Consider the following 24,019-nt stretch of genomic DNA (forward strand, 5'->3'; position numbering starts at 1 on the left):
TCTATTACCTTTTTTGGAAGCATTTAAGGCTGGAAAGGGATAGGAAGAATGTGTTTAGTAAGGAGGCTTCTGTAATTTCCTACAGAATAACAGAATTAGCTACGTTGGAAAAGACCCATGAAATCACGGAGTCCAACATATAAAAGGTGTTTCCTTGAGCACCTCCGTTTGGGAAAGGAAAAGAACTCTTGCAATTTCAATGGGGATCAGTTGGGCAAGTTTTGGTCCATGTCCCTGCACTTGATGGCATCCCATGCCTTTTGATGGCTTTCATTCTGGCCAAGATTTTTTTTCTTTTTTTTTCAGTATCCATGCCACGGCTCTCATATCTTCCCCTCAAAGTTCTGTCTTCCTCCTTGACATTTTCCCCTGCTTTTGCAGCATCTGTGAGGATTGTTTTGGCATGTTTTGGTCCTTTGCACCTCCTTTCCTCCCAGACCATATTCTTGTAATCACTAAATGTCCCAATTTTCTGGTTTTTGGCATTTTTTTCAGATGCATTTCATTTGATCACATCCCCTTTCCAGAGTGTTTGTAAGTCTTTATTTTCTGAGTTGCAAGATTTCATTTCCCTTCCCAAAAGGAAATTTTGTTTCCCTTCCCAAAGGGAAACGAAATCTTGCGATTTCAATGGGAATCAACTGGACAATCTTTGGTCCATGTCCCTGCACTTCATGGCATCCCGTGCCTTTTGATGGCTTTGACTTTGGTGGAGATTTTTTTTTTCTCAGTATCCATGCCATGTCACTGATACATTCCCCTCAAAATTCTGTCTTCCCCTTTGATCAGTTCTCCTGCTTTTGCAACATCTCTGAGGTTAGCTTTTGCAGGTTTTGGCCTTTTGCACTGCACCTTGTATAATCCCAGTCCATTTGCTTGTAGTCACTAAATGTCTCAATTTTCTGGTTTATTGTTTTTTCTTCAATTGCATTTCATTTGATGGTGGGTCCCTTCCAGAGTGTTTGTAAGTCTTTCTTTTCTGTTTCGCAAGGTTTCATGGAATTGGAATTTCCTTTCAGGAAGGGAAACGAAATCTTGAGAAACAGAAAAGAATGACCTACAAACACTCTGGAAAGGAGATATGGTGCAAATGAAATGCAATTGAAGGAAAAAAAAAAAGAAAATTGGGAAATTTAGTGACTACAAGCAAATGGTCTGTGAGGAAATGAGGTGCAGTGCAAAGGTTCAAAACATGCAGAAACAACCTCACAGATGGAGGTGTTCAAGGAAAGACTGGACGTGGCACTCAATGTTCTGGTGTCGTTGGCACAGTGGTGTTTGGTCATGGGTTAGACCTATGACCTGGGCAGCCTGTTCCAAATTTTAATCAACCTTTCTGTGAAGAAATTCCACCTGATGTGGAACCTGAACCTCCCCTGGCATAGCTCGTGGACATTTCCTCTGACCGCTGGTTTCCTGGGAGATCAGCGACCCCCTTCTCGCTACAAGCTCCTCTCAGAAAAGGTCCTCCCGAGCCTCCTTTTCTCCAGGCTTAACAATCGCAGCTCTTTCAGCTGCTCCTCTCAGGACTTACCCTCTAGACCCTTCACCATCTTCATTGCTCTTCTCTGTACACACTCCAGCACCTTAATGTCCTCGCTGAATTAAGGGGCCCAAAACTGAACACAGTACACGAGGTGTGGCTTCACCAGTGCCGAGTAAACGGGGACCATCACTGCCCTGGTCCTGCTGGCCACACTATTGCTGATAATCATTGATGCATTCCTGCTTTTCATAACAGATCGAGTGAAACTGGGACCAGGGCAAGATGTGTCCAGCTGCTATGCACAAGTGATTGGTTGGTCCTGAAAAGGCTGCTGGAGCTGTCAGCCTTCACTGTAGGCACTGCCTTGCAAACAAACAGTTTGTAAATCACTTATTTCAGAAAACTGGGCTCCTCCATCAGTATTTCTTTCAGAACCTCCACATGTACAAGCATATTCTTTAGATCTCATAAATAGTTTCTTCCATATCATGTACAAGTTACCTACACCCAAAGAAATATCAACAACTTCCAGGGATGAAAATGTTAGCAGGCAGTAATACTTCTGCACTTAGTACTGGTTTTCACCAAGTGTATAAAATGGAAGAAAAATACACTAGATGAAAACAGTAATTCACATAATTAGTAGGGTTGTTAAACAGACAAGGAGCTAACAGACTTTGGGAATTACCTGGTAGTAATTTGCTTATTGAAACACTCACACCACAGTCGATTCTCTTGCATTATTTATTAGTAGCAAGAGGGCCTGTTCTGATACATGCATTTTCTACTGCAGAAAGACACCAAGCATTTCAGAGCTTCCCATCTGGAAATGCACACAATGCACTAAACAATATCTTAAGACAGATTGCTCAGAACCCAGAGCAAAGAAGAAACACATCTTGGAAGTCTTTTTGGATTACAATCCCCTTCCTTTATTTTGATTCTAATGTGAATAACTGCTCTCAGCAATTCCAGGAATCTAAACCAGTCACATATGTGGAAGTATACCCAAGTTCTGTGTTCATTTTTGGGCCCCTCACAACACAAAGGACATTGGGGTGTTGAGTGTATCCAGAGACAGGCAGTGAAGCTGGTGAAGGGTCTGAAGCACAAGTCTTAGGAGCTGGGGGAACAGCTGGGGGAACTGGGGTTGTTCAGTCTGGAGAAAAGGAGGCTCAGGAGTGATCTTATCAGTCTCTACAACCTGAAAGCAAGTTGTACCAAGGTGGGGATCTGCCTCTTCTCCCAAGTAACAGGCAATAGGACAAGAGGAAACAACCTCAAGTAGTACCAGGGGATGATTAGCCTGGATATTAGGAAAGATTTCTTCACTGAAAGGGCTGTCAAGCACTGGCATGGCTCCCCGGGGAAGTGGTTGAGTCACCATGCCAGAAGGTATCTAAAAGATATATAAATGTGGTAATTAAGGATATGGTTTAGTGGTGGACTTGGCAGTGCTGGCTTAATGGCCAGAATTAATGATCTCGAAGGTGCTTGCCAACCTAAATGGTCCTACAATTCCAAGTGCACAATCTAAGTGTAGCAGCAAACAATGCAAAAGCAAGTAGAATATTGAGTATATTCAGTAAGTCTGGTCTTCTTTTTCCTAATATAAAAGTACTATCCTATGATTTTCAAGTTGCACATTGGAAGCATCAAGTATTTTTCCTGAGACTACATCCCAGACAGAATCATCACCTATCTTCTGGCAGAATTCTGGAATCTTTAATATTATTTTTAATATTAAAGAATATTAAAATATTCTTTCATACTAAAAATATCTGTGTGCCAGAAAGCCACCTACTAGCTTCACTTGTTTTTCACTATCAGAACACAAGCAGAATATTTATCTTCCATAGACAGAAACTGAGCCACTGGCACGGAGATATCTTACTCTTGCTGCTTAATTCTGAATTGGCCAAATCTCAAATTTAGAAATAAAAACTTCTTGCAGTCAGAAGGAAAAGATGATGATTTTGATATTTCCTATAGAGTACATAAATATAATTTTGGGGCCTTTCCTTTACCTTCTCCGGCAAACTCTAATTCCTGCTCTCCCTGGATTTGTCATTGGAAGATCAAGTCAACCTCATCTTTCAATTCAAGCACCAAAAGTGAGTGAATGCATCAGACAAAGATTACTTTTAACTAAATGTGTAAAATCATTTCAATGTGGACAAGTAGCACAACCAGGTGACCAGAACTGCTTGTTCAATATAATTTGAACCTCACATGTTCAATATAATTTTATGAAAACTTTATTTATATATTATTGCTACCCATGGAATGATACTGGCTTAACAAGACTTTATCACCCTTTTAAAATTATAGTTGTACCAATACAAAAAAACTGCTTCAAAAATATTGGGATGGGACAATTTGCTTTTTAATTACTAAGGAAGTACATTGAGGGCAGTCAGAAAAGCAACATTCAAAACACTTGTTTAATATCATGTGTGGTGTCATCCTAGAAAAGGAAATTGAAATAATAGTATTGGAAGACATTTAGACTTGTAAATACAGTTCTTTTCAGCCACAACTTAGGAAAGAGCTTGAAAGTTAGCTATAATTTTTTATTTGCAGGATCAGGATGACTACTAGCAAGTATCAGATCTTCTTATTACAAAGGGCACTGTTAACACAAAAGGATTAATTTTGGGTTTTTTTTCAATTCAGTAACTTTTATGTCTCAAAATATTTAGGCCCTTCATTCTTTGAAAACAAGTATCTGCCAGTTTATGTGCCTTCAGCTCAAAAATTTAAATCCAACTTTGACACACTCAAGGGAGAAGAACCAGTCTAGTACCACAAAAAGACTCCCCGTCTCAAGTTGAGTGAAAAGTGGCTTTCTTCACACTGCTGAAAATCAAGAGATGTGTTCTTTAAAGGCACAATTGCTTCCCCACCTTATGTAAATACTGAGAGAATCCATTTTAACCATTAGCTGCTAGAATTGTCTTTGTTGATTCAAAGACAGCACCTCTTGTCAGTGGGATGCTCAGAGCAAGTCTTATGTCACGGTGCTTAAGAAGAGAAGCTTCTTGCTCTCCACCTTTGGGGACAGGGTTGCTCAGAGTGGGACTTTAGTTTACCTGAGAGTACCTTTGAGAAGCTAGAACTGACTGCTCTATAAATACACAGGCATTCTCCCCATGTTCTTCTCTCCTCTGGGAGGGAGTTGTAGCAGGAATTCACAAGAATACCTGTCTGCTTTCCAGAGACTGCTCCTGGCTACTGATGGTCTCACAAAGGGAAGGGAAAGCCACGATCACTCCCTCTATACCATCACCAGCAGCAACAAAAAGCCTGGTATCTTTAGATTAAGTACAATTAATATTTAAGACTTAACATCTTAACTACATACTTGATAGGAAATGAGTGTCTTTTGACACAGAGGTGGTGAGACTGCCACACAGCTCATGCATTTTATATTTCTCTGGAGAGCTAACACCAACGATCAAACCAAGAATAAACAAACAAAAGACAGGACTAAGCATCTCTTTTCTTTTTTTACTATATTTTGTCATTAACTCTAAAGAAATCCTCACATTGTTTGCAGTATTTTTTAAAAGTGTCTCTTTTTATACATTCCAAAATGCATATGGAAACCTCCAGCTACCGGATACTTAAGCAAATGTAATAGATTTTTACATTCTTTCACATACATAGTACTGCATTATGGACAATGATACTTGACATTATCTTCAAATTATTTCCTTTCATCAGCTTCCTTTACTGCCTCTAAATCCTCAAATTTAAAAAATGAGGATTTGTCATAGCCCATGAGATGGTTATAATCCTGAGGATTTGGGAAAAGTGTAGGATTAACAAGCATTGACTTTGTTTTAGCATAAAATGTTGTAAACATCTTGGAGATGTCTGGAATCTTTACATCTTTCTGATGGAAAACAGTTGCTTTTTCTGCCAAGATGGCATTGTAGGTAATGGCTGTATAGGTGTCCACTTCATCTTTATAATAGAGCCGGATCACGTAACCTTTTGTAAGGAGATGCAAAGTAACCGGAGTGACAAATGTAAAAATCCCGATCAGCCCATAAAAGGCAGCTTGGACCAGCAAACTTTCCACTCCAATGCCACTTTTGAACATGATGTAGGGCATCATGAGCAGGTTGAATATGCTCGTGGAGTAAGAGAAAAACTTCACACCTACATAAAAGAAATCAAAGAAAATAAAGGTTAACACTTTGGACCAAAATTTTCTCTACAATTACCTGTATTTTTCTACCACATAACACTGCCATTACTTGAGCTGCTGAAGTTGCTGAAAACTCCTTTCCCTGTTTTTTTAAGCTTATGGAGAAGCCATTGAAAGCTCAATCTGCCTCACTGCCACTGTTCTGATTGGTTTGCACCTTCATGCTGGGTTTATCAAAGCTGGCTCTATTTCTGTGATGCAGTCAGCTATTAGCTGTCATGCACACATGAAATTTTTTTCTGCCTTCACAGGCAGAAGAACTGATTTCTAATGAGACTTGACTCCATTCATGGACACGTGTAATGGTGCTCATTGAAGAGATGGCAGACAGGGAATTTCTCTCATCAACAACTAATGCTGACATTCAGTGTGTATTACAAAGAAGCCAGCTTGGCTGCCATGCACAAACCCTGGGTTACTCCACCACCCATTTTCCATGTGCTTGAAAGACAGAAGCCAGTGCTGTGGACTACCCACAGTCCTTAAACCACCCTGAAAACCAGGAGCCCAAGATGCTCTGACAAGTAAGTATGTCAGGACACATTTCAAAGATGTGTATCAGAAAACATCCAATGGCTTTGCCTTTCACTAGGTCTTTGTAATATTCACTGGCCAAAGAAAGAACAGCAAAGTCACATTAGAGATGGAGCTCTTCATCACAATACCTGCCTGCCTGGGAAGCATTTCAGGAGCACTTCCAAGCACACAGAATGTAAACAGCAGCTATAGCTCATCTTTGCTGCTTACTGGGTTGATAAGCCACCCCAAGGGCCTCAAGAGAGGCCAAAGAAGGCTGAGGGGTGACAGATGAACAGAGCTCCCTGCACACCCAAGCAGAGAAGCAGAAACCAAGCACCACCACTACCACTGTTTTTTGTACGTACAATCCAGATTTTGGCAAACTTGGAAAGGAGAACACTCACTTTTAATGTTTCATTTTAAAGATACTGAATACTGTTAAAACTACAACAACAAAAACGGCAATATAAACCACTTTGAGTCACATACCCAACACTGTCTTTGCCAAATTTCCTTTATAAACTAATCTTCCATGTTCTGGGTGATCATGAGGGGAGGATGTGCTGAGGCTGCGGACAGCCACTCCTTGAAAAGATGCAACCTGAAAGATGAAACCAGCACAGGGCTAAGGAACACCAGTATTACCCTTACATGTACCTGTCCATGCATATACACACATGTATGTACATGTATACACCCAAAGTTTCTCCTTGCCCTGAGCCTACCCCCAGCATTTCAAACTAAGGATTAAAGTTAGATTACACTCCAAAGCATGCCAAAAGCTACAACTAATATGCTGCCTGACTGTTTTAATAACTTACCATGTAAATAGCCCAAACTAGCATGAAATATTTGCAACTCCATTACTGATAACTGAGGTAGCAATCGATTTACACACAGCTTTGCAGAGAGACATTCATGGCATCTGTACTCATCACATCTCTGTCTAATCATAAAATAACACAATGGCCTGGGTTGAACTGGGCCTTAAGAATCATCCAGTTCCAACAGCCCTGTTGTGGGCAGGGACACCTTCCACTACACCAGTTTGGATCGATGCTTTCCATCCAGGCTGGCCTTAAGCACCTTGAGGGTTGGGGCATCCACAGCTTCTCTAGGCAACCTATTCCAGTGCCTCACCAATCTCACAGAAAATGATTTTTCTTTCCTAATATCTTAGATTAGCTAAATAGCTTCCTTTAGATTAGCTAAACATACTCTCAGTTTTAACCCGATCGATGCTTTCCATCCAGGCTGGCCTTAAGCACCTTGAGGGTTGGGGCATCCACAGCTTCTCTAGGCAACCTATTCCAGTGCCTCACCAATCTCACAGAAAATGATTTTTCTTTCCTAATATCTTAGATTAGCTAAATAGCTTCCTTTAGATTAGCTAAACATACTCTCAGTTTTAACCCATTCCCCATTGTCCTGGCACTTCATGCCCTTGTAAAAAGACCCTTTTCCCTACAGGACTTTATTGGAGGCTCCCTTCAGGTACTTGGAAGGCCACAATTAGATCATCCCGACGCCACAGGGATGGGGCTGTCTCTTCTCCAGGCTGAACAAACTCAATTGCCCCAACCATTCACCGCAGGAGAGGTGCTACATGCCTACAGTCATTTCGGTGCCTCCTCTGGATCGCTCCAGCAGGTCCATGGGGTCCCGGAGCGGGACAAAGCACTCCGGGGGGCTCTCACCTGAGCGTATCAGAGGAGGCACGCCCCGAGGAGCACCTCGTTTTCATCCTCAAAATCCCCTAAAGGCGAATCCGCCAACCCCAGGGCCGGGAACGCTCCCCCCGCTCCCACAGCCCCTGCAGAGTCCCCACAGCCCCCGCACAGAACCTGTCGGGGCCTCGCAGCGGCACAGCCCCCGGCGCGCCGCCGCCACGCCGCGCTTTGGTTCCGCCCGCAGGAAGGCTCCGGCCGGCTCCGCGGCGCCCCCGGCGGCATCTCGCGTTCAGCCGCAGAATGGCAGAATCACCTGGGCTGGAAAACTCCTCTGAGGGCAGCGGGTCCGACCTGCGGCCAGCACCACCGCGTCAATGTGACCATGGCATTAACCGCCACATCAAGCCATCCCTTAAACTCCCCCAGAAATGGTGACTCCACCACCTCTCTGGGCAGTCCATTCCAGTGTCGAACATTCTTTCTGTGAAGAAATTCCTCCTGATGCCCAACCTGAGCCTCCCCTGAGGGGAGCCTGTCGGGGCCTCGCAGCGGCAGCGGCGCGGAGGCGGCAGGCGGGCTGCGCGGCGCCCCGCAGCCATGCGGAGGCGGGGGCGGAGGCGCGGCAGGCCTGGGCAGTCCATTCCAGTGTCGAACATTCTTTCTGTGAAGAAATTCCTCCTGATGCCCAACCTGAGCCTCCCCTGAGGGGAGCTTTGCTTGAGGCCATTGCTTCGTGTCCTCTCGCCAGCTGCCTGGGAGAAGAGGCTGACCGCACCTATCAATCTCCTTCCAGATAGTTGTAGAGAGCCATAAGGTTTTCACTGAGCCTTCTCTTCTCCAGGCTAAACTACCCCAGCTCCCTCAGGTGCTCCTCATAAAGCTCGTGCGGCAGAACCTTGACCCAGCTTCGTTACCCTCCTCTGGACAGCGTTGTTGTGCACTAATTGAGAGGCTCAGAACTGAGCACAGGTCTCGAGGTGCGCTGAGCACATCACCGCCCTGCTCCTGCTGGCCACGCTATTCTCCACACAAGCCAAGATGCCACGGGCCTCCCTGGCCAGCCGGGCGCCCGTTCCCCCACGCTCAGCCGCCGTCGGCCCACACCCCCGAGCCCTGACATGGCGGACCCGCGTGCCCCCGGGAACTACGCGCCCCAGCATGCACCGCTCGGCGCGCGCAGCACGCCGGGAGCACGGGCGCCGCACGGGCGGAAGCGGCCCGTGACCCGGGCGGAAGCGCTCGGAGGCAGCTGGGCCGACAGCGCGGCCCTGCGAGCGGGGCGGAGGGAGCGGCGCCCACGGGTGAGGGGCGGCCGCGGGAGCGGGACCCCGCCGGGGCCGCGAGGGACTCCCCGGGGGCGGGGGCCGGGCCGGGCCGGGCCGGGGCGCTCCCGCTGAGGGGGTGGCGAAAGGCGCGTTTCTCCGCCGAAAGGCTCTCTTTGGAATCCCGGCGCCGCCGGAAAAGGGGATCCCTGGAGCAGTGCTGGCTTTGGGCATCGCTCCCAAACTCCTGCCCTGAGTGACGTTCGCCCTTTTCCTACGGCAGGCCGTAGAGAGAGGGGGAAAGTTCAGGCCGAAAGAATTTAGGATGCGCCCCCAGGGGTTGTTTTGCCAAGGTGAGAAGGGCTGGTTAGAGTGATTCGGCTGTAATGGTCGGCGAGTGTAAGCAAAGAGAAGGGTGATACCCCTGCCTGTAGCGACAGAAATGGGCTTTTGACTGCTGTGTGTTCCTCAGAGGGAGGTTCTGCTTTAATACAAGGTAACCCGAGCACTGGTAAGTTATTGACGGCTTCACATTTGTGTGTGAAAAGGTGATGGTGCTGCTGGCAGTTTGCTTTGACGGCCAATTTGCTCTTCCACCAGTTAACTTTTATTAAACATTTCTAAATGTGTTTGGTAAGTTAAGCTTTGCGTCCTGGGGAGACCTAGATAGTCACAGGCCGTTTGTTTACTTGGCTTCGATGGATTTTGGAAGCAAACCAGAAAAATGTAGATAAACAGGCACGTGAGAGATTTTTGGGGTAAGAACTACTTCGTGCACTTTTCTGAGTAATGCCCTACGTGCTTCCAGTTTTCTCCTTTTGCTATAACAAGGACCAAAATAATTGCTGCGGGAGAGATCGTGTTCAATTGACTGAAGAGTTACTTTGAACGGGAGTGTTTATTATGCCTGTAGTACATGGGCCACATCTTTGCACAGGTGGCACACACCTTATGCCTTGAGATCAGCCTTTTAATGAGCTTAAGTTATATCAGTAAAATGTTTACACCAGTGAAATTTTTGCTGACGTTTTTGCTGCGAGCTTTGAGATAATTTTTAGAAACTTTTACCACTACAGCATTTATTTTCTGCTTGTTGTGTCAGAGAAAACCCATTTGAGATTTTTTTTTCTGTACCGGAGTGGGTGATGAACAGCTTTAGATAGTTTCACATAGTTTTAACGTGAAGAATTTTAGTATTGTTAATTGTTTAATATTGTTGTAGAGAGACAAATGAGTATCACATTCAGGGATACTCAGATTCAGGTGTTTTATTGTGATTTTATAATTCTCATGTATGTTACAAGAAATCCCAAGCTATGTCATAAAAGTATGAGGTTTGTCAGATTATTTTAAGGAACTTCGATGTATTTTGACAAGTCCTCAGCACCTAGAAAGGCTCGGGATTTAGTTAGCTTTCTTGTGGGGTAGTTTGCATAACAGCAGTTTTTGGTGAATGCCTATAACAAGAGGGCAGAAATCCATGCCCTGTAAAATTTTGCCTCTTTTCCCCCAGTGGCAGAGCTGTACTTTACAGCTTAGAAGTTTCTTTGGAAGAAAATAGTGACAGTCCCCTGCCCATGTTTTTGAGGTTTTTTTTCCTTGAAGCTTTCTGGGGAATTACTGAAAAGGAATGTTTCTTTAAACAGGGAAAGAAATCTTAACTGAGATGTTTTGTACTCTGTACATGCTGTCCTACCCCATCTGCTGTTTATCTCAGCTGGCATTCAGGTGCAGTATGCCTTCCTGTCACATTCCTGTGTGTCCCAGGAAACTGGAATTTTAGAACCTGAGAGTATTGGAGTAGTGAATCAGCTGATTTGGAAATCATGCTCTGCCAGTTTCTCCTCATGTTTTTTCTAAATATGCTTCAGTCTCTTAATTATTATTACCTTAATTGTTTTTTGATGTGTGCTGAGCAGTGAATGCTAAACTGAAGAGTGGTGTTTTTAAACAAGTTATTATACAGAATAGGGTAGAATTTAGGCTTGAACAGTAGGAGGCTGCAGTTGTAACACACAGCTGCCTTTGGTGATTAATAAACTCCTACTGATATATAAATGACACCAAAAAAAGTCACATTTGGCTTTTAAACAAACATGGGAATTAGTGAAGGCCAACTTGCCATGTTTTCCAAATATGGATAGTGTAGGATACAAATGTCAGAGCTGAAGTGTACAAAAGTCGGGTGTGTGTCATGCAGCTAATGAGTCGGAAGCTATTTGAATTTCCTTAAACCAGAAGCTGAGATTTTAAGGGATTTTCCTGTGGGATCAAAGAATCTGAATGCTTGAAGCGTTTGCATAGATTCAGTGTTCTTGTGCAAATGAGAACAGAGCAGTGAGGTGCTGGAAGCTGAGCAGTGTGTTCAGCTACATCAGGGTATGTCCTTCATGTCTGCACCACTCACTGCCATACAAGGCATACAAAGAAATGATGTTCTGGAAATTCTGGCAAACGTGGGAGATCAGCATGCAGCTTTGGGAGTGGGCTGGGATGGTTGTGAACATCCCAGTTTCAGTTTTGTTCTTGCATTTGATGCTCAAGAGAAGCAGAAAGATTGGACTAAACAGACTCAACTTCCTATTTCTTCTTAGAGGTGTGAGAAGATGTTGAAGTAGGGAAACAAGAACACTTGCCCTGTGTGGCTTAATTGCCATGGTTTAGAGGTTTGTGATATTTCACACTCTTTTACCTTGTAGGTGTAAATATTCTGGCAGTGGCAATTTTCAGTTCTCTAACATCCAGACAATTCTATGTTTTCTACAGCAGGAAGTCCTTTTTAGACTGGTTGGAAAGTTTTTGTGCCAAATCCACTGGGTTTAATTGTGTTGTACTCTCCTTCTGATTAAAAAAGGGCATATCCCTTTTATGTAAACTTTCTGCAAAGCAGGAGAACAGTAGTATCTAAGATATGTGCTTTTTTTGAGATTTAAGTCAGGGAGCTCAGCTACATTGTGGTAATGCCACATAAGCTTCTTGAAGGGCAAATTGAATTCTGAATGTACTTCAACATAAATTAGTGGTTCTTTACAGAAGTCCGAAATAGTCAAGTAAAAAATATATAAAAAGTATATATTAACAAAACTTGTATTGTTCTTATCCTGACTGCTGCATTGGTGTAGTCTCGTTGAAGTCAAACAGGGCAACTATAAAATATGGAAAAGTAATTAAAATATAGGTAGTTACCAGCCATGTTCAGAAATCTGTCTTTTTATTCATATTGTCTTGTAATTTATGCTGCTTTCATTATACAGAAGGAAAATATAGTGATATGTTTTGTAATAAACAGTACACTGGAAATACACTGAGAGAAAATAATTTCTTGGAAGACAACATACAAGGTTGCTTGACTCTCCTTGACCTATTATTTAAAACTTCAGGCCATGCCATTATCAATTAAAAAAAGGTACAGAAAATTTCCCTCCATCTTCCTTTGGTACTCCCTGTATGCACAAGGAGAATTGTGGGAGGTATTTATATATTCTTTTGATTTTTTTTTTTTTGTGTGCACTTTTTTCTGGCTTTGAAAGTGTTCTGATCATCATACAACTATATTCTTTTGATTTTTTATTTTTTTTTTGTGTGTGCACTTTTTTCTGGCTTTGAAAGTGTTCTGATCTTCATACAACATCATGACAGACTGAGCACTTCTTGCCCAGAAGAGGAAGCATTACTGGTTTTTTTTAGGTTTTCCAGAGTACTTGAGCTTCTTGGTTTTCTTCTCATGTGTTGCATTGGCTCTCTGATTTTTCTGGGCTCTCTGCTGTTTGCTATTTTGTCAGGAATAAATCTATTCTGCTAATAGTATAACGACACATCATTGCATCAGAATGGAAACTGAGTGAAACTCAGTGTGTCCCTTGCTAACATGTCAGATCCATCATATATTGGAAAAATTACAGTTTTTTCTTAAAAGCAGGTTGGTTTTTCTGCATCTTTTACTTTTGGCAATTGAATGTTTGGAGTTTTCCATATCCAGAACCAAACTTGGATTCTGGAATAGCACTATAAATTTTACTCTTTTTTTTTTTTGCCTATTTTCATTAGTTGAAGTTAAACTGAGATATTATGTTGGCATTGTTTTCCTGACGATGTTTATCCTTTTAATAAATCTTTGTATTTATCTTCATCCCAGTTTTGCTAAGCTGAATAAGGAAGATCAATTTTTCTTTTTTAAACAGGCTTTTTAGTCATATCATTAGGTTCCCTCTGTAGCTCTTGTAATTCAAACTTATTTTTCTTGAAAAAAGGAATTCAGAATTGTGTGTGATATTCCAGACAAGCTGTTGCTAATGTGCAACGTTGCTCATATCCCTGTCTTTATTGAAAAGAAATCCTCAATGTGCATTTGCCTCTTTGTCCCACACCCTTTTTTTTAAATTTTGCCCCCACAGACCTGCATCAGTTTCTAGTTTACCACAGAAAGACTGTAGTCTCAAATAACGTGCCCTGACTACGTGAAAGAAGACCGTACTGGTCCCCTCATGCGGCAGGCTTGATTTCATATGACTTAATTTCATGTGGCTTCTAGTACAATGTTTTTCAGGACTGGTCACGTGTCTTGTGTTATGTTTTGTCCCACTTTTGTTGCAATGCTTTCCACTTCTGTCTCATCCAAATCTGCCTGTTCTTTTTTGGCAGCATTGTTTAAAAAAAAGCAGCATATTTGTTTGGAGGAACTAGTAGTTCTTTTCTATGTTTGCAACACCATACTGTAGTCTTGTAGAAAGATTCTTTCTCATTTTAAGATTGCCTCTCATCACATTTATTTAACCCCAGATGATATATGAAGCCCAGATTGCATCTTGTTTGTTTCCTTTTTCCCAAAGAAAATGACTAAATAATTTTTTAAAAACTAGATTAGTTCAATGTGCCCTAAAACTATGAAGGCTTACTGCATTTTTATGCTACTTTACTGTTTAGTACAATTGAATTCAGACCACTGAGCCCTGATAATTTTTTCTCTTCTTTAATTACTGTATTTTTCCTCTCTAATCATATGATAGCACATTTGATTTATTAAAATCTTTGTGTATTTTTGCAACATCTTTTGTTTTTGTGTGGACTTTTTCAGTTCTCCATTTTCAATCTTTCAATGTATTAGCTTCCTCAACTTATGCTTTTACCTTGCAAGGTGCTAATATATCTGCATTCCCATTAACTAGCCTTTATTCCTGTGTTTAGTGGCATTATTTATATTGTAAACCAAGCCATATTTTATCATCACCAACACTTCCAAAGAGTATTATCACTTCTGTGTTGTTTTTCTCTTTTTTTTCCCAAGTAGTATTATTTATAAATCATAGGTGGTTTCACTACTCTTTTGGAATGTAGCAAATGGTTTTGTGGCTAGAAAAAGAGGTAGTACGAGTGATCGCCTTCTGCAAAGTAGAAGTAGTAATGTGAGGTATTTCTTCAGTTCCTGAGCAACAGATACCCTCCAATAAGATGATTGATTTCCATTTGCAAAAACTGTTGAAATAGGGCGCAAGATCCCATCAGTTTTGGGCCCTAACTGTCCCAGCACCCCAATGTAATTTCCTGAGATGAGTTCCTAGAATTATGGGAAGTGATGAAGGCATTTAACACACCATGTTAGGGAATTTCTATTATAGCATACACAAATTAACTCTGAAAGAACATTCTTAAGTGTGCCTTATGTTCAGGAACTTTTCACCTGCAAGAGTACAGGTTAAAATGTTCCTTATATCAGTGGTAAAGAAAATATTTTTTTAGAGATAGCTCTGTAAAGTCAGGATAACTTTCAAAGGAAGCAGCAATGTAAGTGGAGGATTATTTTTGCTCATTTCTCTTTAGACAACTAAAAACTGTTGGTTATGCGTGTGTAGTTTCATTAGGTGGACATAACAAAGTGCCTTCTTACGAAAACCTGGGGAGACATTTGCACTACGGCATATTTGTAGCTGTGAAAAAAGACAGAAGGAATAAACCAGCATCAAAGTGTTGGGCAGAAGTGAAGTTATCAACAATAGCAAAGAGGTGTCTGTAGTACTTCTTCCAAATTGTGCAGCTTCCTCAGCTTGCTTACATTTTTTTGGTAAACATTTACCAGAAACATAGGAGTGAGCAAATGAGGGGTGTGGTCTCTATTCTCATCTCTTTGCTGCCCTCAACCCTGAATTTCAGCTGGGAGACCATCTAGAATCACTTGTGCTATTTTTCTGAATCTGTGGATACACAGCAGTATCATTGATCTGTACTGGGTTAATGTTTGCACAGTGACTGTTGATATGAAAGGAATTTTAGGACAGCAGGTGGGTGGGTAGAATTTCTTTTCCAAAGTTTTCTCTTAGAAAAGATGCAGCTTAGGGTAAAGAAATAGAAGTTGCATCTGAACATACCAGATTTGTTTTGCAAATAAATACTTCCATTTCTCTAACTATTTCATTTCCTTTCCATAGAGAAAAACACATGCAGCAAGGTGGATATCAGTATACCAGCTATGGAAGCTCCTGGTTAACTATACCTACATTACATGTCTGAAGTAGATTAGCTAGGTGATATTGGGAACTGTCAATCTTCTGTGAAGGACAGGTATTCAGTGCATACTGATTAGACTGATCCCTGAGCCTTCTCTTCTCTGGCCTAAACAACCCCAGTTCTCTCAGCTGTTCTTGTATGACAAGTGCTTCAATCCCTCAGTCGTCTTTGTGACCTTTTGCAGGACTCAGTTCAGTCTGTCATACTGAACCCAGCACTCCAGATGTGTCCCAGCAGTGCCAGGTGGAGGGGCAGGATCACCTGGCAGTGCTCTTAGATAAAGTCCAGGCTGCCTTTGCTGCAAGGGCACGCTGCTGGCTTGTGTTCAGCTTGTCCACCAGCACCCTCAGGTCTATTTGTGCAAAGCTGCTTTCCAGCAGGTTGGCCTCCACATAGTGCTGGAGGTGCTAAGGTAGAGGGTTTGCATTTCCCATGGGTGAACTTCATAGGTTTCCTGTTTTCAAAACATACTGCTCATCAACACTGCATGTTGTCTGTCATCATGTTCTTTTTGGAAGAGTGTTTATGGTAACATAAAGACTAATAAGTAAAGGGGAATTTAAAAATTGTGCTGCTGACTCAAAATATTGCCACTTGTGTTTTTTCAGACGCTCCTATTGCAAAATCTCCAGTTGAAAAAAACCAATTTTTTTATAAGAGAATGGGTAAGTTCACAATCTTAGAGTTTTTCTTGTTTTTGTATTATTTGAAGCATTTTCTCTCTCACGTCAGTGGAGGAGGTGGATTCTAAGGCTTTAAATGTTGATCTTGTCACTTCTTGTAGCCTCAAACTTCCTGTAGGTGTTTTGTAGGAGAATTTTCTCAAGTGACTGTTCATTTATTGGAAGACTTGTTCAGAGTGTATCTATTATAACAAAAAAATTTCACTTGCTTAGCATGCATAGTCCTGAAAATGTACGTGCTAAAATAGGAATGCCTCTAGGCTTTTACAGCACTAAACTTTTATATAGTGGCCAAGAAAATTTCACTGTGTACTTTTTAAAATATTTCTTTCTTTGTTTGTTAACTAAAGTCAGCCTGTTGAATTCTGGCTCAGAGTTCATAATACAGACTGATTTCTGATAAATTACATGGTGTGTGATATGACTACATTTCTGAAACTGTTGTTTCTGTCTCAGCAAATGACTGGCTAATGAAACAGGAGTGGATGGATGCTGGTTTTGCCTATACTTCCTCCGACTGTATTATAGCATGTTTGGCACTGGTAGAACTTTTTTTAAATTGGTAATAGCTGCATAATACAATTTTAACTTCAAGTTCACAAAGCAACTTGACTGTGGGAATGTTTTATTTGCCCCACAGGCAACAGTAATTCAACTTTAAAAAGTAGCACTGTCAGGATACAGTAAAAGAAGGCAGAAAAAGGGAAGGGGGATAAAGCCTTCAGAAGAAACAAAGTAGAGAGCAGGTGTTCAGCGGAACAGAAGGGAGAAGGGAAACAAGAGTCCAGCTGCTGTGGGGAGAATTTTCAAGTCTTCCTGGGTTTAGTGCTTTGGCACTTTCCATGCTTTCTGCCAAAGGCCACAGCACCGGTATGCACTGATGCTGTGTGGTTCTGGGTCTGGTTGGGCAGTCAGGGAGTATGAGTCTTACTTCATGTCATTTCTTCAGTGCAGGAATATTGACTGCTTTTGTTCTTACCAGTGCTTCCGAAGGCATTTTTTCCCTGCCGTCTGTATTTTTCAGTATCAGATATGGGTTTAGTTCACTTTTAGAAAGTATTACTATGGCAAACATGACTGTAGATTTAATGGAAGGAAGCAGTAGCATGTTCAATTGACTTGAGAATGTCTAAAGGAAAATTTCATACCTATGTAGATTTTAAAAATCATGTCAGAATTTGATGATGGAGGGATGTTAATAAAAAAATTCCAAGTTTTACAAAATTACTTTAAAACTGATTGCTGGTTACTTCAGAAAAATAATCTTCAAATATGCAAAATGCTTCTTTCTCATTTCTGGTTGTATTGGGCTCTTGAGCCTGCAAACGTAGTAGAAAAAACTGCAACTTGCATTTTTAGTAATGTGAATCAGTATATTGTGTCCTGAAACCATTGTCTTTTTTTCCATTACAGATGGAGAAGAGAAGACATACGGTGGGTGTGAGGGCCCAGATGCTATGTATGTGAAGTTAATATCCTCTGATGGCCATGAGTTCATTGTAAAAAGAGAGCATGCATTAACATCAGGAACAATAAAAGCTATGTTGAGTGGACCAGGTAGGTAGAAGACCTTTACCTTCTTTGTTTTCACTTTTGGACGGTTTGAATTTTTATCATGCAGTAAGTGAAAGTTAGAAAAATTGTTAACTTTCCCACATCCCGCCTAGTTCCTGTTTCCAGCAGAAAAGGCCATTTCTGTTGGGGTATTGTGGTACCAGACTTAAAATTGGACTCTGCTATTTGGGCAGTTAGGGATCTTATTGTCCTACATTGCTACTAGTTTCCCATGGTATTAGAACTTGAGGGTATTATATGAAACGTGGAGCTGCCAAGTTCAAAACAAATGAGAGCTGGTAGTTCTTTATTTCCACATCCATGGCAGAACTTCTGGTATTCCATATGGAGTTAATTTTCTTCATAGCAGGTCACGTGGTTCTGTGCTTTATATTTGTGACTAAAACAGAGCCAATAACACACCTGTTTTAGGTATTACTGAAAGATGCACACTGTTCAAACCTCCTCTGTTTCTCACTCTTTCCCCACTCAATAACCAGACAGGAGGGTGTGCAAGAGGCTGGGAGGGAACACAATGAACATGACCTGAACAAATACTGAAGGAGATATTGCATTCCATATGTCTTACTCCAAGTAAAAAAGGGAGAGATATAAAAAAGGAAAGTGAGCCATCTTTTGCTTGAGAACTGACTGGTCATCAGTCTGCCCATGGGAGGTGGTGTTTACCATTGCATCACTTGTTTTGTTTCCTTTCTCTTCTCTCAGCCTAAAAGTTTTCTCGCTTTTATGTTCCTTTCCTCTTCCCTAGTCCACCCACAGCAGGGGCAAATGAGCAAGCAGCTGTGTGGTGCTTTGCTGCCTACTGGGGTTAAAGCCACATGTTAACAGCATCCTATGGCAAGGAATTCCTGAGCTTAATGATGAAAGTTAGCTTGAGGTGAGGGTAGTTAAACTTACAGGAGGGAAGGACCTCACATGTTACTGAATAAATGAGACTGTATCTGGTTTGAGAAGTATCAGAACTAATTTTTGAATACCAAAAGGGTAGGGGAGAGAACAAGGAGAAGTTAACACAAGTGCTTTCTCTCTTCTACACTTTCATCCTGTGTGTTTATCTTTGGCCACTTCAGTGGCTGGGCAGGAGGAGCTTGGAGCTGAATATGCTCTTCTTTGTGTTCTATTTTAGATTCTGGTGAGACTGGAGAGATTTATTGGTTTAATATATTTTTTTTAATTACTTAGTAATACTTGGGCAAACTGAGCAATTAAAATTCTCAGTGTCATTTTAGTGGTTGCATTTGAAAATATGTAGTAAGTGTTTTGTGTCCATGCCAGCCTCCCAGACATCTAAGAGGAAGAATAGTTACAAGACTTGCTCTGAGTTAATTCAGTGTGAAGGAATAAAAGACAAAGTAGCCTGCGTAGAGGGCTAGAAACTCACTCTGTATAGGACTCAGCAGTCCAGAATATTTTATATAAGTACTAACAAGATAAATGGGTCACAAGGAAAAGCACTGTTGCTGTCTAGTTCAGTAGGTCATAATTTCACTGATGTGTAAGTCTTTTGTTTCAGTGCTGTAGCTTGGCCAATATGCTAACATTTCTCCTTTTGCTTCCAACTGTTCCTGTACTAAAATTCAAGCCATATTGGCTTCAGTGCATGCAGATATTTCTACACAAATCTGTGCAGACATTAGTCAATAGCTCTGCTCTGAAGCTGGAAGGAAATGCCCACAGAAATAGTGGGAACTAAACACTGCTAGTCTCCCATAAACATGGAGTTAATGTTAGTATTTTTATTGTCTTTCAATTTAATGACTTGAAAGTCCAAAGATGTGAGGGAAAGAGAGACAAAGATAATAGAAATCCTGTGAGATTAACCACAGGATCCTAACTTTGGTATCATCCAGGTTTCATGGTTATAGGCCCTATAGATAGCGAATTGCAAATGTACTTGTGTTTTGAGATTTGAATTCTGAATAAATTCTTTAGTATCTAATAGGGATAAACTTGTACTGCATGTAAACTTCCCTCCAGTACAACTAGAATTTCCCTGTCTCTGGTGTCTATCTGTTTCCACAGCTTATCATGTTAATGTGTCTTTGAGGTTTCAACTCTCTTGTCAAATCTACCTGAAACTGAGGAATTCAAAGCTACTGGGTCACAGAAGGGACTACTGATAGACACATATATGTGTGCAGATATGAAACATCTAGGAACATATTTTTTTTCCTTGGATAAGACGGCCAGAAATTTGGATTGATGCCTCTTAGAGCTTAGCACACAGCTAAGTACTTACCAGCTATATTGGAGTAAACCTAAATTTCTGGTGTAGTTGTTCAAAATGATGTTGATAGGCTGCAGCCTAAATAAACATTTCATAATGCTGGGTGTCTCAATATTCTTGAGGGCTCTGAATGTGACACATCCTGCTTGACAAGGGAGACTCTAATATCCAGGAAGATGAGACTTAGGCAGGTCTATTTAGAATACATTGTATGAATATGGTAAGTTGTTTCATTTTGCAGAGATTTTGACTTCTGGTTTGGTGTTCTTTTGTGTTGTTTTTTTCTTCCTACAGGTCAGTTTGCAGAAAATGAAACAAATGAGGTCAATTTTAGAGAGATCCCATCCCATGTTCTATCCAAAGTATGCATGTATTTCACCTACAAGGTCCGCTATACTAACAGCTCTACGGAGATTCCTGAATTCCCAATTGCACCTGAAATTGCACTGGAACTTCTGATGGCTGCAAACTTCTTAGATTGTTAAATAAAATAAATTATAATAAAAAATGTAAAACTTTTTTCAGTATTTAATACATGTAGTTCAGTTAGTAACTTTTTTCAGATAGCATGTTGCGTGTGTGCTGTTGAGAACTGTAAAGTTCACTGCAGAGGCAATTGCCTTCAGTTCGTTTGCATATAGCAATCATTCAGTTGGAGTTTGTTTTGCTGCTTACACAAATAAGGACCTTTTCACAAACTGAGACAAATAAACAAATATGCCAATTAGTAGATGGCTATGCCTTATCCTTTAGGTGTGGTAGAACTTTCTTTTAATACAATGGCTGTAGCACATACTGGAGTTTAGTCTAATACTCTCTAAAAGATAATTATAGTTACATTTGAGTAGCTGTTAAGGGTTTCTAGCTTTCTCTTATTTTTAAAGTTTCTAAACATCTGAACTTAATCTCCTTTGTAAGATAGCTGTCCTGTAGCATAGTTACACTAACTAGATTAGAAGTGCCCTCTTTGTATACTGTCAGTGATATTCCATTTAGGTTCAAAGTGGAGTATGTAGGAGAATGCTTAAGGCTTTTAATTTAAGTCATAGTTTAGAAATGTGCAAAGGTGTACTTGATAACATTTTGCTTCTATAACCTCAATTTACCCCATTAGTAATTTCAAATATTCCAGTCACTTGTCTGTACAGTAAGACTGTGATCCTACTGACAGTGACTTCTAAGGGGCAAAATAGCTGTTAAAAGCTGTGTATATTATCTTCTATATAACATATATGGTTTTCTTAATATACTGTCACTTGATCTGATAAGGATTTTATATGGCTTCAGTTATGGTTTATTTCCATTGTTCTGATTGTTATGTAAAGTCTGTATTTAATCTCTAGAGTAGTAGTCATTTAAATTTTGTAACATAGCAACTGAAAAGATAGAAGTTGTCCTACCTTTTACCTCTTCCTCATTCTCTCCCTTGTACCCATAGCAAAAGACCCTGAAATGTGGAGGTCTTTTATATTTGAAGGAAAGGACATTAAGCAGATGTTTTAGGAGCTGTTTTATAAATTTCATAGGTATTTCCAGTGTTTTTACAAATGTTTTAGGGGAAAAGGATTGGCAAGCTGCTGACATAATACTAGAGTGGAATATGTTATCTCTTGGTAGATCCTGCTGGCAGTTGCCTGTAGTATCAGTTCTCTGTTCAAAACAAGTTTCCATAAAGAAAGCAAAAAAACTTAAGAAATTGCTTTTTGTTCAGCTGCAGCTCGAAGAACCCTTCTGCTAAAATCATCTGTAAATGAGAATAAAACTAATGCATCATGAGAAATGATGCAAGAACAATGTAATTGGCATTTCCATCAGCTGCCACTGCTTCAGCTTTGTTTTGATCAAGAAGTGATTGTGGTCTATCATGGAAAAATCCCACCAACTGATGGTGGAACCTCTTTCTTGATGTTTTAACTCACAGCTAATTTAGAGGGTGGAAACTCTCCTCTAAACCTGTTTGTCAACATAAATAACTTGGAAGAGATTTTCCTGGATGAAAACTAGTAATTTAGATAGATAGACTATGCAGTCTGCCCATGGAGGAGGTCAGTTCTGACAAATGAAATTTTATTCTGGGCTTAAACAATGCTGACGTTTGTCAGTGTGTTGGGAAATTAGCTGACATTTATTCACGTCACATACTTTGGCACAATTTAATGTGTTTAATGTGGGGATGTTTGTGACTAGATTGGCTTTGCACGGTAAAGCTGAAGTGCATTGTAGGGTGATTGTCTGAATTCAATGTGTAAGCACTCTGGTCAGTGCTGTTAATAACTCATTTCCAAGAGCACTAGAATGAGAAACCAGAGATACCCTGTTATGCTGCTGTTGTTAGAGCCGCTAGGAATACCCTAAAAGGTCAAGGAATACCAACATGGATATTTTAGTCACAACTACATATCAGTCTGAGTGAGTCTTAAGTTCACTGGCCATTTTTAAGTCTTGAGGCTAATGACTTGAGGCTAAAAATTATTTAGTTTTAAACTAAGGCAAAAGGATGTCATTTTTTAAAACAGTGGGGTTTTTTCATTTTTTTCTCTTCCCCTTTTTAAGCATTCTAGAACAATTTCTTTAATTTTGTTAAAATACATTTGCATTTTAAGATTCTGTACTTTAGCAGTAAGGTAAAATAGCTGGTTTAGCTCTGAATAATAATTTTGTTGGTTTTCTTTCAGCTTAATGTATTATACAGTAGCTTTGAACACTCAGGAATTGCAGTAGTGTCCTAGAGTGCACTATTTGCAAAACCATCGGCTGTTAAAATGAACCAGATTTCTAAGGGGGAGGGGGGCAGGGGGAATTAGTGCAATTTCCATGGTAGTTAAATGGGTATGCTATTATCAGACAATTGGAAACTTACCACACTTAACCACTGAGTTCTAAATAAATTTCAAAGTTGAAAATTTTTAAACCTGTGTTTCTGTTGATTTATGGCATGTTAAGAGGAAGCGTTCATACGCAGAATCATCATTTTCATGGCTCTATTATACGGTGAGCAAAATGCTAATGTAATTAGTATTTGGATAATAGGTTGTGAAGCTGCATGTATAAAATAAAAGGTGATGGGTTTTTTCATAGTTCTGAAGTCACAGAGTTGAAGTGTTAAGATATCTTTGTGCTGCTCTGAATTACAAGCAATTCTCAGTGCCACGTACTAAAAAGGCATGGTATTCCTGAACAGGCTTGAAGAGGATACTTTCAAGGATACTTCAAGGACATCCTGCTGGGGATATTTTGAAAACTTCAAGTGTCCTGTGCTACTTCTTTTACTTAGAAAGGTAGCCCTGTATTTGAGGTTCAAATTTTAAGCTGAACTGCTGATTTAGTCATAAAACCTTCCAGATTCTTTATTAACTGTAAACAATGAGTAGAGTCATGCTACATTATGGGTTGTCATCATTTGAGTGTGTATAAGCTGCTGAAGAAGTCTCTGATGGTCTCCAATGTGAAATAGTCTGTGCATTTAGAATTATCAGAACTCCCTTCCCCAAGCTAAGAAATTCCTTTTTGGTTTTGAGCTTGAAGAAAGGACAATTCACCATCAGGGTTCTCTGCCATTGTATTCAAGAGATGTTGAACACAGTATCTGAAAGGCATTTCTCAATTAAAGGTAGGAAGTTTGGCAAATCAGTTGCTTCTGTCTGTGTTTTATTACTATCTATTTTATTTCACAGGCCTAAATTGCAGCAGTGACTGGTTTTTTACCCCTTTCTTTTTACTTTGCCCAGGTGCTCCCTGGGTGCTCCCAAAACTTGCCTAAATCTGTTGGTTTATGTGATGAAGCGGACAAGGAATGTTGTGGGGCAGGAAAATTAACTTCTCAGTCCATGTTTTGTATTTCTAGTTTAATTTTGCCAGGTCTCAAATATTGCAATGTAAT

General features: G+C 40.6%; 2 protein-coding genes across 5 annotated transcripts; one reads left to right on the forward strand and one right to left on the reverse strand.

The window, feature by feature from the left end:
• Positions 1-3,726: 3,726 nt before the first annotated feature.
• TMEM70 (transmembrane protein 70) lies at positions 3,727-9,387 on the reverse strand. The gene is made up of 4 exons (XM_039702769.1): positions 8,887-9,387; positions 8,424-8,552; positions 6,711-6,822; positions 3,727-5,653 (listed from the first exon to the last, which is right to left on the reverse strand). The coding sequence occupies exons 1-4, from the start codon at positions 9,385-9,387 to the stop codon at positions 5,196-5,198; spliced, it is 1,200 nt and encodes a 399-aa protein (XP_039558703.1). The 3' UTR covers positions 3,727-5,195.
• ELOC (elongin C) lies at positions 9,088-23,050 on the forward strand. 4 transcript variants are annotated; one of them, XM_039702755.1, is made up of 4 exons: positions 9,088-9,192; positions 16,263-16,319; positions 17,751-17,894; positions 20,434-23,050. In XM_039702755.1, exons 2-4 carry the CDS (start codon positions 16,316-16,318, stop codon positions 20,622-20,624), a joined length of 339 nt encoding a protein of 112 aa, XP_039558689.1. In that variant the 5' UTR covers positions 9,088-9,192; positions 16,263-16,315; the 3' UTR covers positions 20,625-23,050. The 4 variants fall into 4 exon arrangements, with proteins under 4 accessions (XP_039558689.1, XP_039558688.1, XP_039558690.1 ...); XM_039702754.1 differs by lacking the exon at positions 9,088-9,192 and adding an exon at positions 9,246-9,506; XM_039702756.1 differs by lacking the exon at positions 9,088-9,192 and adding an exon at positions 9,520-9,664.
• Positions 23,051-24,019: the final 969 nt, after the last annotated feature.

Source organism: Passer montanus, unplaced genomic scaffold, assembly GCF_014805655.1.
Source record: "Passer montanus isolate IOZ18808 unplaced genomic scaffold, ASM1480565v1 scaffold16, whole genome shotgun sequence".
NCBI lineage: Eukaryota > Metazoa > Chordata > Aves > Passeriformes > Passeridae > Passer > Passer montanus.

Excerpts from the sequence above, each read along its gene's own strand:
- TMEM70 (XM_039702769.1), bottom strand. The coding sequence starts at position 9,387 with ATGCCCAAAGCCAGCACTGCTCCAGGGATCCCCTTTTCCGGCGGCGCC. Across the intron at positions 8,553-8,886 it reads TGGCCAGCAGGAGCAGGGCG|AAAGAATGTTCGACACTGGA; the intron begins GTGATGTGCTCA and ends ATTTCTTCACAG. Across the intron at positions 6,823-8,423 it reads CCGCTGCGAGGCCCCGACAG|GTTGCATCTTTTCAAGGAGT; the intron begins GCTCCCCTCAGG and ends TTCATCTTTCAG.
- ELOC (XM_039702754.1), top strand. The coding sequence starts at position 9,479 with ATGCGCCCCCAGGGGTTGTTTTGCCAAG. Across the intron at positions 16,320-17,750 it reads ATTTTTTTATAAGAGAATGG|ATGGAGAAGAGAAGACATAC; the intron begins GTAAGTTCACAA and ends TTTCCATTACAG. Across the intron at positions 17,895-20,433 it reads AGCTATGTTGAGTGGACCAG|GTCAGTTTGCAGAAAATGAA; the intron begins GTAGGTAGAAGA and ends TTCTTCCTACAG.